This window comes from Lactuca sativa, chromosome 1, assembly GCF_002870075.4.
Source record: "Lactuca sativa cultivar Salinas chromosome 1, Lsat_Salinas_v11, whole genome shotgun sequence".
NCBI lineage: Eukaryota > Viridiplantae > Streptophyta > Magnoliopsida > Asterales > Asteraceae > Lactuca > Lactuca sativa.
This window is the reverse complement of record NC_056623.2, coordinates 19,472,983-19,489,021: the sequence shown is the minus strand read 5'-3', so window position 1 is coordinate 19,489,021 and position 16,039 is coordinate 19,472,983. Positions and strand designations below refer to the sequence as shown.

The window sequence follows — 16,039 nt, the reverse complement described above, 5'->3', positions numbered from 1 at the left end:
GCTTCGTACAAATCCAAACTCTTTGACTTTCTCATCGAAGCAAAGATTCCATCTGCGAGACGCTTGCTTAAGTCCATAAATGGACTTCTCAAGCTTACACACTCTATTCGGATGCTTTGGATCCACAAACCCCTCTGGCTGAGCCATGTAAACATCCTCAGCCAACTTTCCGTTAAGGAAAGCGGTCTTGACATCCATTTGCCAAATCTCATAATCATGAAATGCGGCAATTGCTAGCATCACTCTAATAGATTTAATCTTCGCAACTGGTGAGAAGGTCTCATCATAGTCAACTCCGGGAGTTTGAGTAAAGCCCTTCGCAACCAATCACGCTTTATATGTGTGTACGTTTCCATCCACGTCGGTCTTCTTCTTGAAGATCCATTTGCACCCAACGGTCTTACGTCTGGGTACGTAATCAACCAAATTCCAAACTTGGTTATCATACATGGATTGGATCTCGCTATCCATTGCCTCTTTCCACTTTACAGACTCCGGGCCTGCCATGGCTTCCTTATAGCTATTAGGTTCATTAAGGTTTACTAGTGTACCATCACTAATATACGTGTCCCCTTCGGTAGTAATATGAAAGCCATAAAACTGGGGATGAACTCTAACTCTATCGGAACGTCTAAGAGGTAAGGATTCGTCAATCGGTTCAACCGGAGTTTCCTCCTCGGGTTGAATGCCAGCGGTAGAGGTTCCTTCATCTATCGACTCTTGAATCTCTTCAAGTTCGATTTGCCTCCCACTGTCTCCTTGGCTCATGAGTTCTCGATCTCGGAAAACTCCTCTCCTCGCAACGAAGATAACATTGTCCTTCGGTCTATAGAAGAGATATCCAAAGGATGTCTGCGGGTAGCCGATGAAAATACATCGCTCACTTCGAGGTTCAAGCTTGTCGTGAGTATCTCGTCTTACGAAAGCCTCGCAACCCCAAACCTTGATATGTGCCAACGAGGGAGCTTTCCCTGTCCACATCTCGTGAGGTGTTTTGACAACCTTATTAGTAGGGACTCGGTTAAGGATATGGGTGGCAGTCTCTAAGGCATACCCCCAAAAAGAGATAGGTAGTGAAGCACGACTCATCATAAAGCGAACCATATCCAATAAGGTTCGATTACGCCTTTCTGCCACACCATTCAACTGCGGTGTCCTAGGAGGCGTCAATTGTGAAACTATTCCACACTCCTTGAGATAATCGTGGAATTCAAGACTTAGGTACTCTCCTCCTCGATCGGATCGAAGCATCTTGATTTTCCTGCCCAATTGATTCTCCACTTCATTCTTGAATTCTTTGAACTTTTCAAAGGTGTCTGACTTTTGCTTGATTAAGTAGATATACCCATATCTACTATAGTCATCGGTAAAAGTCACATAGAAGCGGTTCCCATCCTTCGTGGTTGATCTAAACGGTCCACATACATCGGTATGTATTAGGTCCAATAGACCCTCGCCCCTTTCACATGTACTCGTGAAGGGTGACTTAGTCATCTTTCCAAGCAAACAAGACTCGCATGTGTCATCTTCCCTAAGGTCGAATGACTCCAACACTCCATCCTTTTGGAGTTGGGCTATGCGTTTCTTGTTGACATGTCCAAGACGACAATGCCACAAGGATGCTTTATCCATACTAGTGGAAGAATCAATATTCAAAACATCATTTCCTAAGTTATCAACAATCATAACGGTTTCATATATTCCATTACATGGTATAGCTTCAAAGTAAAAGACACCATTTAGATAAGCCAAAATAGAACCATTCTCATTATTAAAAGAAAATCTAAATCCTTGTCTATATAAACCATGAAATGAAATGATGTTTCTAGCCATTTCTGGCGAATAGCAACAATTGTTCAAATCTAAAACCAAACTATTCCTAAGCACTAAAGAATACACTCCAATCTTGGTCACAGGCGACGATCTTCTGTTCCCCATGATTAGATTGATCTTTCCTTGCTCCACATCCCTACTTCTTCTTAGTCCCTGCACATTAGAACAAATGTGATAACCACAACCGGTATCAAGAACCCAAGAAATAGCATGATTAGAATCGTTAGATTTGATTGTGTATATACCTGCGAAAGATGGCTTGATCTTTCCCTCTTTGATCGCTTGCAGGTAATCCCGGCAGCTTCTCTTCCAATGACCTATCTTGTGGCAGTGGTGGCACTCTGCCTCCTTTGGTTTAGAGCAGGGCTTAGCAGTATCAACTTTGGTCCCACTAGAAGAGGCACCATCTCGGGCTTTCACCTTGCGATAGTTCTTTGATGAAGCTTTCCTCTTCTTTCTCTTCCCTTGACCAATAGCCAAAACAGGAGCAGCGGACGGATTGGGAGTAGGTGCAACAGACTTGTCCTTGAAGTTGCTCTCAGTGACCCTCAAGAGACCTTGGAGTTTGCTTAGGGTGACCTCTTCTTTGTTCATGTGGTAGGTCATCCTAAATTGGTTGTACATCGGAGGCAAAGAGTGAAGCACCATGTCGATCGCCAAGTCCTCACCGAAGTCAACATTTAACTTGCGAAGGCGGTCGACATACCTTTGCATCTTTTGCAGGTGCACGGTAAGAGATTCTCCATGACCCATCTTCGCGGAATCTCATAACGCTCTTGTCTCGCGTTTTGGTGGTATCTCTCCAATAAGTCTTGGTGCATCTCATACGGGTACATGTCCTCGTAGGACTTTTGGAATTCGGAGTTCATGGTAGCGATCATGATGCAATGTACCTTCGTTGCATCTCGCTCATAAGTTTCAAAGGCGGTGATTTCGGCGGGAGTAGCAACTTCGGGGTTGATTTTCTCGAGCTTCTCATCGAGGACATACTCCTTATCCTCATAGCGAGCAATGGTGCGAATGTATCTTATCCATTCGCTAAAGTTCGTTCCATCGAAGGTGACCTTTTGGCAAAGGCTCATCAACGTGAAAGAACTAGCAGCAGCGTTGTTTGCGTTCGACATCTACAATTAGAAAGGACAAAGATAGATTAGAATAAGAATCCCTAATTATCACCCAATAAGAAAAATTAGGGCTAGGATCCAACAATAACATTTACATACTAGAAAAGGGATGCCGTAATCTAACATGCAAATAAATTGAAGGTAAGTGAATGACGATTCACTAAATCTCCATCACAAAACTTAAACTATTAGTCCTAAGTGTTTTTGAGAATTCCTAGGTTCGGATGAGATTCATTGAAACTATTCAATGGCATGTTTAAATCTCGATATGCCCCTCTTGTTTGTGACTGGGATGCCGAGGATCACAAAGCGGGTGTGAATTACCATGCAAATTCACATGGTGCCTTCATTGTAACGATCACCTATTCGATGTGCCGGTAAACCACACACGCTCCATCGAACTATGATAAACAATGAATCGCCCTTTGCCACCTTCGCTTAGAACCAATTAGTGTGCCGGTAAACCACACACGCTCCACTAACTTCTTAGCAAGATGCAAAGTGTAATTTCATGGGATTGCATCAATTCACTTTTCCTAAAGTAACTAGGATTGGGAAATTTTTAAAAAATATGTGTAGTTACTTTATATTTCTTATTATACTTTTAATGAGAGGATGAGGTTGCCCTATCCTACCCGTTCGGCTAACGACTCTCCACCAATCAAGCAAGCGGTGGGTGTGAGTGTACACCCATTAAGCTCCATTTTATAGGCCGCAACCTTATACCCACCTTATAGATCGACTTCGTGAATGAGGCCTACTAACGGTAAGACTAGCATTTAGTTATACATATATATATATATATATATATATATATATATATATATATATATATTATTCTAGTAATATCATATTAGTATAGGGTTGTATTTTAAAACTTTTAAAATCTAGGGTTTGAAATTTAAGTTGTCTAAATTAAAACTTTTAATCACAAATATAAATTTCAAAACTTGTGGGTAAGTTTTAAACATTTAAAACATGGAGGATCAAATAACAAATAATTCCAATTAACAATTAGTATCCTAATTATCTATATTTGATTTTATTTAAGATTTCTTTGAAAGATAATTACCAAAATAATCAAAATAATTAATTAATTATCATATAAGGAAATTAAATATTTTATTAGTTGATAAATACCTTTAACTAGATCAAGATAATAGTCATATATATCAAAAAATCGGATTTAGATTGATCTATTATGATTAAGGTAAGTTTCCATAAGATAATTATGAAAAAATCCCGAATCTGGCCATTCCTGACGCCTGGACTCGCCGAGTGCACAAGGGGACTCGCCGAGTCAGGCCTACTCACCGAGTCCACCTTGGGACTCGCCGAGTCAGTGACTCAGAAACCTAAAAATCAAATTTTGCAGGTTTGTTTCAGTTAATCAAGCAACAATTTAAAGAAAACCAAGCTAGGCTCTGATACCACTGATGGGTTTTAGCCATAAGAACTTTCCTATGTGCGCATGCAAAACCCTAATGCTCGGATCTAGGCTTTCTAATAAACATGCTTTGAATCCAAGTCTTCTAATGACTAATTAGGTTATATAACAACATTGAAACAGATCTAGAATCATACCTTTGAGTTCCTTGTTGATCTTGAGGTCTTGGAGCTTCTAGAGTCACAAATGTCACTCCTCTAATGGCTTACAAACACCAATAGCAAGGAAGATGATTTAGGAGAGAGGAGAGGGGAGGAATTCGGCCAGGGTTCTCTTACTTTAGGAGAGGTGTCGAATTCCCTATGCCATGGGGTCTATTTATACTTGTAGACTCCTTAAGGGTTACAACCTAAACCCTAATTAGATAACTTAGACTTTAAGTTAATCCATATCCTTTCCTTGATAACCCTTTGGACGATTTAGGCTTATCCTAGCCCTAGAAATCGTCCAATCCTATATCAATAAGGATTTACAGTCTAAAGTTTAACTATCAAACAATTGACAGTTTATACCCATTTATTTAATTAATCTCTTTAAGTCACCAAATTAATTCTAATTAATTCTATGACTTATATTAATCAAATAACAAATATATTATTCATTATATTATTCTCATAATATATTAATAATATTTACTCTCTCGTAATAAATCATCCTATCAAGTTGCTATGGTGAAGGCAACCCAAAAGGACCATGCACAACCGGATCAAATACTTGCCTAATATAGTTGCAGCCTTAGACACTATTCCAACACCAGCAACCTTACACAACTCTTCCAGACATGAAACCACAGCTCTTAACCACCGGATAGGTGGCTGAAGAGGCTGAAAAGAGCAAAACGGCGGTCATGGGGCCACCGGCGTCAACCACTGACGAACGTGGCATCAATCCGCTAAGAAGAGCGATAGAGAATAGAGAGGGATGTGGCAGATGAATTACCCACGGGCTTCTGATTATACACGACCACATAGCAGCAAGCTTAGCTCCGTTATCGATCTTTGGCGGCCATCCCAGTTGCAACTAACGTTTCTGGTGGCGGGGCTGTGATGGCGAAGTTCCTCAGCGAAGTAGCGATGGCTGGAGGTGTTCCAAGGGTAGTGGCGGCCGATTTGAACGGTTGAGGCTAGGGTTTTCCAATGCAATAGGAGGGTAAGAGGTCCTCGGGTTAAATCCAGTTTCCATACAAAATTATAACAGAAGTGGCAGAATCGGTCCCTCCCATACACAATTTTTTCAAACATAGTCCATAAATTACCATTTAAACCTCAGCCCCTTGAATTCCTTACAAATGAGTCCGGGTTTTTACTAAACAACCCCCATCTTCTAAAATCTTTACAAAACTAATCCACAATTTACCTTTTTAAACCCCCAACTCTCAAATATGACATATTCAGTTTCCCCTCTCTTTCTCTTCCAAATTAAGTTCCAATAATTACCATGGAGCCCCCGCCATCATAAATATTGATTTTAGGCTACCATTCGTTCATTAATTTATTTTTTTAACTAATAAATAAACGGGTGTTACATTAAAAGTAGGACTCAAGGTGACAATGTTCAAAAGTTGAACATTGACCAATTCTAGAACCTCCCATAGAGGGGGTGAATTTTAGAAGAGGTTCTAGGGTTTTCCTTGGGCATTAAGGAGCCTTGGATGTCGTAGGGATGATGTTAAAGGATTAGGGTTATCTTGGATATATCTGCCTTATCTAATACATTCCCATCACCTATATAAACCCTCTTGGGTTTGATTTTCGTCCAAGATATGATTCCTAAGAGGAATTCCGAAATTTCTCCTCTCTTCAAGGTCCTTGGTTGCTAAGGTTTGGGTGTGAACCATTAGAGGCATGACACTTGTGGTGCTTGCTTCCAAAAGTTTTTCAAGAAGGTTTTTGATTAGTTATTTACTACAGTAACTAAAAGTTATGTAAACCTTACTTTTGTTTTTGTTATATTCAAAATTACCTAGGGTTTATAGTTTTTGTTGTTCAATAGAATATTACGTCAATTAAGTTATGACATAGATCTTTAGGTTGCATGTACCCTTAATAGTTTGAGGATTTATCCGTGTTAATACATGTAAAACCCATCAGTATCAAAACTTTAAGCTTACTAACATCAAAGTGAAGCTTCTTATTTGACATAACCAAACTTGCAATTAACCGTGTCTCACGACTTATGTTCGTAAAGTTCCATTTCGTCTGCCCAACATATAAACCAACCATTGGGACCCTGACATAAAACATTTGCGAGTAAGATACGAAAAGGAAAATAACCATTTTCAAGTCTAGGGTTACAGATGAAGTTGAAGGAAAATGTAATCGAATATTACCTTTTTGGGTAAAGCATGAAAGGGTCGTCCTATATTGGACTGATTAGTTAAGGTTTGTAATATGTCATCAAATCCACATGAACATTCCACCGATTTAATCATTCCCATCATCTTCGTAATGTTACTTGCAACGAAACAAGGACAACGGAGAGAAAAAAGGGGTTAAAATGGCCAGATAGCAGTCTCATTTTTATATACTCGAGGCTAAAAGGTGAAAGGATAAAATTACCCCCAACAGTACTGAATGAGGGTTGGTGTCTTAGAAAACCTTATTTTAAATTTTAAAATACTATTAATCTAAAACAAACACATTCCATAACATAATATAAAACATAACCTGACTTTAATCAGGTATTCGTTTCCATTTCGATGAACAAGGTTACATTTAGTTAGTTTATACAAAATTATTTGTGCTTATACAGGTCTTCAATCTCCACCGTTACAACATAAGCAAGACACCACTACAAAACAACATAACACATTAACCCTAACACAAACACATCACTATGTAAAGAACATAAGCACAACCATACCTAATCAAAAGAAACACATCGACATTTAAAGATCACTTCTTCATTAGATAATGAACTTTGTCCACCATGAAACCAAACATCAACACCGGCCGTCATTCCCACCACCAACACAGTCAAAGATTGCACATTTTTCTTTATACGCTCTAAACGACGTTGCATAACGAGCGAATCCACCCTCATAATGACCATATCATGACTCATTTCCTCCTTCGGTCAATCGACTTCAATCTTCTGCTCAACAATCTATACCATGTAATCGCAAAAGATAGTGTGCAAGTTGCCAAAGTTGAGCCTATCACGAGAATTTATCGATATGGAATCAGGTGATTGTGGTGGTGAGGTATCCATCCCATGATTATCATGAAAACGAAAAAGTTGCCTGCTTGTCGGATTTGGTTTGGCCGAAAATGGGAATAAACAATTAGGGTCCATAGTAACCCTTAGGGCCCAAGCGAAGACTCGGACTCAACTTTGTGACATGTACACCGAGTTTACTTAGAGTTGAGTTAGTATGTTACGTGGATTGGGTCTCGTGTGGGAAATGTTTTAAAGCAGGTAAACGAACCTATTTAACCGGTCAAATAACATTTCGTACTTCTTAAAAGAAAGAAAAACAATTTAAACCAAAAGATGTAACATGGGCAATAATATTAATAACATTTACCTAACATATAAGTCTACAATACCATTTTGCCCGTAACTTTGGCAGCATTGCTGTGTTGTGTGTTTCTTCTAAGCCCACGTGTATTCCCCCCTTATTAATCCTTTTGCTTTTTCTATGATTTTTCTTCTCTCAGAAGTACCAATCCAATTGGTTTTCATCACTAAACCCACCACCCAACGCCGCCGACCGCCGTCCAACATTCATCGCTACGTCGAACCATTTTACCCGATTCTCTGGTTCGAAACTCTTTCTTTCATCTGAGTATCTCTCAATTTCACACGCCATCGTCATCACCTGTAAAACAAATTTCCACGTTACTTCACGTAACTTCTTTCATTCATTTCTTTTATATCTACTTCTAAAATTCTCCTTAAGACTTTGGTATGTTATTCATCTCATAACACACAATCCATTACATTGTTTCTTAAATCCAGGACCAATTCTTGATTCTGAATTCAAATTAGTTATAATCTGAATTGGGTTTATTGATTTTGTTCTATTTATCCATCTGATTTCCTTCTTGTATATGACCTGAGTGTGCATTTCATGGGAGGCGTTGAGGCTAATCAACCACAATCAAAACGCATAAAAGTGAAACGATCGTCGTCGTCGTCGCCTAGTGATATTATTGAATCTTCCGATCTTGACTCTCCAATGGCTGAATCCCTAGCCGATGATACAATCGGCTACAAGGGAGTTAGGAAAGTCGAATTCGTTAGATTGGTTGCCGAGTCATTACATTCTCTTGGGTATAAAAAAACTGGTGAATATCTCGAGAAAGAATCAGGCATTACTCTTTCTTCATCTGAAGTTACTGAATTCACCCAACAGATTCTCGATGGTAATTGGGATGAAAGCTTAAATTCATTGAGAAAAATATCCGGCCTGGACGAATCTGTTGTCAAATCATCGTCGTTTGTTATCTTAGAGCAGAAGTTTCTTCAACTTTTGAATGAGCACAAGGTAGAAAACGCTCTAAGAGCATTAAGAAATGAAATATGGCCTCTTTCAATAAACGTGAATCGTATTTGTGAGCTTTCTTCCTTCTTGTTGTTTTCTAATCAAAGAACGATCAAACCGAAGCCCAGATCAGAGGTTCTCCATGATTTACAGAAGTTATTTCCCCCAAATGTTATGATCCCAGAACTCCGACTGCTACATTTAGTAGAACAAGCCGTAGACCTGCAACGTGACTCTTGTTCGTTTCACAATTCTTTAAACGGGGATACATCATTATTCATCGATCATAACTGTGGAAAAGGTCAGATTCCCTTACACACATCACAGATTCTATGCCATCATCGCGATGAAGTCTGGTTCTTGGAGTTTTCTCACAACGGTAAATTCTTGGCTTCATCTTCCAAAGATAGATCCGCAGTCATATGGGATGTTGATCTTGATGGCAAACTCAAAATTAAATACGAATTATTGGGCCACAAGCAATCAGTCTCGTGTGTTTCATGGAGTCCCTGTGACAATCAGCTCCTCACATGTGGCGTCGAGGAGGTGGTGATGCGGTGGGACGTGTTTTCCGGCAAAGTACTATATGTTTATGACAAAAATGACCTCGGGATGATCTCATGTGGGTGGTCTCCGGATGGTCAAAGGGTATTCACGGGAATTAACGATAAAAGTATCACAATGTGGGATTTAAACGGGAATGAGTTGGAATCTTGGAAGGGGCAAAAAACCCTTAGGATTTCTGATTTACAAATAACGGGCGATGGGAAGTTTATAATTTCAATTTGTCGGGAAACTATGATACTTATATTCAATAGAGAATCAGGAGACGAACGATTAATAAAAGAAGATCATAACATAGTTTCCTTCTCTTTATCAAAGGACAACAAGTTCTTACTGGTGAGTCTGGTGAATCAAGAAATACATCTATGGAGTATTGATGGAAGTATAAGGATTTTGGGCAAGTATAAAGGTCATAAATGTTCAAGATTTGTGGTTAGGGCTTGTTTTGGTGGACTTGGGGAAGGATTTGTGGCTAGTGGGAGTGAAGATTCTCGGGTGTTTATATGGCATAGAGATACTGGTGATGTCATAGAGAGGCTTGAAGGTCATTCTGGAGCTGTGAACTGTACTAGTTGGAACCCGGTGAACCCACATATGTTGGCATCGGCTAGTGACGATCGAACCGTACGTGTATGGGGTCTGAACCATGTAGATGTGAACATGTTAAATGCACATGCATTGATAGAAGTCGACGAATCGTATGTCTCGGATTGAAATATGAAATTTGAAATTTAATATATGATCAAACAGATTGGGGTTTTTAGTTGAGCGCAAAAAAGATTGAATGATATCATGTGTGTATACACCTGAGAAATGGTGTTGATGTACAGTTTATTTTCTTGGTGTTTAGTGTTTGATCTGTTTATGCTAGTACTACTCTGCATATGTTCTGTTTGCTATTCGAGTTTTTTGTGCCCTTGTGTTTTTTAGACTGATGTCAATGTAATTGTAAATGCCTATCACATTTTGATCATCAAAAATAGTTTGTGAAACTTACAAGGTCGGTAGCAAATCCATAAATGGGACTATAGGTATCATGAGAGGACAAGAATATTAACCAGGACAAGGGTATTTGATTGACAAGATCACATTCACAAGTGTAAGGTCCCATAATCTTAAGTTAGTTCGACAAATGTACCAACTAATATTTAAATGTTAGGTATACATTTCAACTTATAAGGTTATGGGGTGGCCTACGATGGACCTGTGAACACCTCCTCACACACACATACACACGTTACCTAATAATTCAATTATTTTTATCGATTGAAATTGTATTGTTTTTTCTGAAAAAATAATTATAAATAATTAATGATAGGTTGACTTTTGTTAAAGGGTGTCCATGAGATGTCTATTTATCAACACTTTTTCATTATATTTAATGGGTAAGTGAGAGGTAACAATTTCCTAGGTGAAATATAATTGAGGGGGGAATACATTGAAGTATGTGGCACATGAATGGAAAAACCCTATGGCGTAAAGGATCTTTTTACATTTCATACGTTGACAGAAGACAGACCTTTATGCATGATATGACGTGCCTGATGAACACGACGTGTTGGCCTTACACGACGTGTTATGGCATGATATGACGTGGCCAGTCGTTTGTTGGTAGATTTTTTAGATTTTAAGCCTAAATTAGATAAAGATCGTTACCTTAAATTGTTTTAACTGTTAAAATTCGAATTTTCTGTTATGATAATGATTATCCTCATCTAATTGGAAGATAATGCTCAAATTTTAAGATATTGTCCAAAATTATTTGAATAGTTTAATTATTTAAAATTTTGATCTAGAAAGTTTTGAATAGTTTCAAAACATGCCCTCAAGTTTTGGGATTTAAAATTTGATTAAAAGTTTAATTTTGAAATATTAAATTCTACAAACCTAGTGTTTTAAAAGTTTAAAATACAACCTTTATACTATTATAATATTAAAAGATTATTATGTATATATATATTTATAAGATTAGTCAGTCTTATCGTTAGTAGACCTCATTCACGAAGCCGATCTATAAGGGGGGTATAAGGAAACTGCCTATAAAATGGTAGTTGAATGGGTGTCCACTCTCACTCACCGCTTCCTTGATTGGTGGAGGGTCGTTAGCCGAACGGGTAGGATAGGACATTAATTCCTCATTAATAAGTATAATGAATATTATAAAGTAACTAAATGTTTTTGTAAATTCACAATCTTATTTACTTTAGGAAAAATGTGAAAATGATGTTATTCCTTGAAATTGCACTCTGCACCTTGCCAAGTCCTTAGTAGAGCATGTGTGGTTAACCGACACACTAATTTGGACTAACAAGGGTGGCAAAGGGTGGCTCGAGAATTACCATAGATCAATGGAGCGTATGTAGTTAACCGGCATATTGATTAGGTGGTAAATGACATCAAGAGTGCCAAGTTAATTTGCATGGTTATTCACACCTTCTTTGTGATCCTCGGTATTCCAGTCACAAACTTGAAGGGCATAATCGAGATTAAACATGTCATTGAAAAGTTCAATGAATCTCAAAAGAATCTAGGAATTTCATTCATTTAAAACCTAATTCTTCATTTCGTTTTTCGTAGTGGAATTGGTAAATCGTCATTTACCTACCTTAATATAATTTGCAATTGGATTACGACATCTCTCTTCCGAATTGTGAATTATAGTGTGGGGTCCTAGCCTTAATATTTCATTTGGGTGTTATATTAAGGATTTCTTATCTGATCAAAACTTTGTTCCTTTTCTTTTTCAGATGTCTCTCTTAAACAACACTTCCGGCTCGAACTCCAACTCCTCAAGCTCCTTTTCTCTTTTGAACATTTATGGGAGGGTCACTTTTGATGGGTCCAATTTCAATGATTGGATCCGCAACATTCGCATGCCCTTCGATACGAGGAGAAAGAATACGTCCTCGACGAAAAGCTCAAAGAGATAGATGAAACCGAAGCTTCTGCTGAAGAAATAGATGAGTATAGGGCTCACAAAAAAGACGCGACAAAGGTGTCGTGCATAATGGTAGCCACTATGACCCTTGAGCTCCAGCAGTTCTACGAGGACTACTGGCCTTACGAGATGTGCTATGATTTGATGGAAATGTACCATCAAAGTGCGCGTCGAAAAAGGTATGAGATTGTCACCTCGTTAATAACAACCAGGATGAAAGATGGAGAGTCCCTCACGAGCCACTTGCAAAGGGCAAAGGTATGTGGATCGTCTGCACAAGTTGAATGTCAACTTTGACGAAGAGTTGGTGATTGATATCATTCTCCACTCTTTACCTCCTTGTTATGATTAGTTCAAGATGACTTATTATATAAACAAGGAGGAAGTCACCTGGAGAAAACTTCAAGGATTGTTGAGAACTGTTGAAAGTGGACTTAAAGGCAAAGTTGTCGAGTCCACCCCTACTGTTGCTGCCCTCGTCCTCGCTATAGGACATGGAAAATGGAAGAAGAGGAAAGCTCCCTCTAAGAGCCACAAGGGAAAGTCCCATGATGGATCCTCTTCAAATGGATCCAAAGGTAAAGTCGGTTCTGCCACTCCCTCATCCGATGCTAAAGAAGCAACGTGCTTCTACTGTAACGACAAGGGGCATTGGAAACGAAGTTGCCTTAAATACTTGCAGGACATCAAGGATGGGAAGATAAATCCCTCCTTCGTAGGTATTTATATTATTCAATCTAATAACTCATCACATGCTAGTTCTTGGGTCCTTGATATAGGATGTGGTTTTCACATTTATTCTGATTTGTAGGGGATAAGAAGAAGTAGGGATGTGGAGCATGGGAAGATGAACCTGATAATGGGGAATAGGAAATTGTTGTCTGTCACCAAGATCGGGATTTATTCTTTAATGCTTAGTAATGGGTTAGGATTAGAGTTGAATGATTGTTGCTGCTCGTCAGAGATGACAAGGAATATTATTTCTATTCATGGTTTGTACAGACAAGGTTTTAGATCATAATGAAATTGGTTCTATTAATGCTTTCTATAATGGTACTTTATGTTTTGAAGCAATGCCTTGTAATGGTGTATATGAAACTGTGATGTTTGTAGATAACTTAGGAAATAATGTGCTGCATATTGATTCGTCTAATGGTTTAGAAAAGGAATGCTTATGGCATTGTCATCGTGGACATGTCAATAAGAAGCGCATAGCCCAAATCTAAAATGATGGAGTCTTGGATTCATTTGACCTAAAGTCAGATGACACGTGCGAATCTTGTTTACTTGGAAAGATGACTAAATCACCTTTCACTGGCACTTGTCAAAGAGGTGAGGGATTGTTGGATCTCATACACACCGATGTGTGTGGGCCCTTCAGATCCACCACAAGGGATGCTAACCACTTCTATGTTACGTTCACTGACGATTATAGCCGATATGGATATATCTACTTAATCAAGCACAAGTTAGAAACCTTTGAAAAGTTCAAGAGTTTAAACAATAAATGGAGAATCAATTGGGCAGGAAGATAAATATGGTTAGATCTGATAAGGGTGGTGAGTATCTTAGTATCGAGTTCCACGACTATCTTAAGGAATGTGGTATTGTTTCACAATTGATGCTGCCTAGGACACCGCAACTCAATGGTGTGGCTAATAGGCGCAATCAAACCTTATTGGACATGGTTCGTTCCATGATGAGTCGAGCTTCGTTACCTATCTCATTTTGGGGTATGCCTTAGACACTGCCGCCCATATCCTTAATCTAGTCCCAACTAAGAAGGTTGCCAAAACACCTCACGAGATGTGGACAGGGAAGGTTCCCTCGTTGGCACATATCAAGGTTTGGGGTTGCGAGGATTTCGTAAGACGAGAGACTCACGACAAGCTTGAACCTCGCAGTGAGCAGTGTATTTTCATCGGCTACCCACATAAATCTTTTGGATATCTTTTCTACAGACCGAGTGACAACGTGATCTTCGTAGCAAGGAGATGGGTTTTACGTGAAAAAGAACTCATATGTCAAGAGGAAAGTGGGAGGAAAATTGATCTTGAAGAGCTTCAAGAGTCAAGAGATTAAGGAACCTCTAACACTAGCACTCAATCTAAGGAAGAGATTCCTGTTGAACCAGTTGACGAGTCCTTACCTCTAAGATGTTCCAGTAGAGTTAGTGTTCCATCTGTATTGTATGGTTTCCATATAAGTGTTGAAGGTGATACGTTTGTCAGTGATAGTACACTGATAAATTTGGATGAACCTAACAACTACAAAGAAGCCAAGGTGGGTCCGGAGTCTGCAAAATAGAAAGAGGCAATGGATAGCGAGATTTAGTCCATGTATGACAATCAAGTTTGGAACTTGGTTGACAATGTACCGAGACATAAGACGGTCGGGTGCAAGTGGATCTTCAAGAAGAAGATTGACATGTATGGGAAGGTGCATACGTTCATGGCACGACTGGTTGTGAGGGCTTTACTCAAACCTCGGGGTTGACTATGTTGAGACCTTCTCACCAGTGGCCAAGATCAAGTCTATTAGGGTTATGTTAGCTATCACTATGTTTCATGATTTTGAAATTTGACACATGGACGTCAAAACCGCTTACCTTAATGGGAACATGTCTGAAGATGTTTACATGTGTCAGCCATAGGCTTTTGTAGATGCTAAATACCCTAATAGAGTGTGAAAGCTTGAGAAATCCATTTATGGATTGAAACAAGCATCTCGCAGATGGAATCTTTGTTTCGATGAGAAAGTCAAAGAGTTTCGATTTTTGAGAAGAAAGGATGAGTCCTATGTATATGTCAAGGCTAGTGGGACTATAATTAGCTTTCTAGTTTTGTATGTTGATGATATATTGCTCATAGGAAACGAAATTCAGACCTTGCAGAAGGTTACGTCCTGGCTCGGGAAGTGTTTCGCTATGAAGGATCTAGGAGAAGTTGCTTACATTATGGGAATAAGGATTTTGAGAAACAGAAGTAGGAGACTAATAGGACTTAGTCAAAGTACTTACTTGGACAAGGTGCTGAAATGTTTTAGCATGGAGAATTCTAAGAAAGGGGACCTTCCGATCCAAAGCAATACCAAGATGAGTAAGACTCAGAGTCCGAGTACCGATGTTGAGATAGCAGAAATGAGCCGAGTGCCATATGTTTTTGTCGTTGGCTCGATCATGTATGCTATGACATGTACTCGCCCTGATGTGGCTTTTACGTTGAGCATAGTTAGCCGATATCAAGGGAACCCGAGTAGAGCTTATTGGGTTGCAGTTAAGAACATTCTTAAGTACCTGTGAAGGACTAAGGACTGGGTCCTTACACTTGGTGGGAATGATGACTTGAGAGTGAAAAGGTATAGTGACTCCAGCTTTCAGACTGACAAAGATAACTTCCGCTCTTAGTCGGGTTGTGTATTACCCTAAATGAAGGAGCAATTACTTGGAAAAGTTCCAAGCAGGAGAACATGGATGATTCAACATGCGAATCAGAGTAAATAGCATCGAACGAAGCGTTGAAGGAGGCAATATGGTTGAATAACTTCATTGGAGACCTTGGAGTTGTACCAGCCATAAAGGAGCCTATGGAAATTTTCTGTGACAACGAAGGAGCGGTTACCTTAACCATGGAACCAATGGCTTATGG

The 16,039-nt window shown here is 39.1% G+C and overlaps 1 protein-coding gene across 1 annotated transcript; it reads left to right on the top strand.

The window, feature by feature from the left end:
- The first annotated feature begins 7,998 nt into the window (after positions 1-7,998).
- Positions 7,999-10,383, top strand: LOC111915729 (WD repeat-containing protein 26 homolog). Its single transcript, XM_023911367.3, has one exon. It carries the CDS (start codon positions 8,477-8,479, stop codon positions 10,166-10,168), a length of 1,692 nt encoding a protein of 563 aa, XP_023767135.1. The 5' UTR covers positions 7,999-8,476; the 3' UTR covers positions 10,169-10,383.
- Positions 10,384-16,039: the final 5,656 nt, after the last annotated feature.

Excerpts from the sequence above, each read along its gene's own strand:
- LOC111915729 (XM_023911367.3), top strand. The coding sequence starts at position 8,477 with ATGGGAGGCGTTGAGGCTAATCAACCACAATCAAAACGCATAAAAGTG.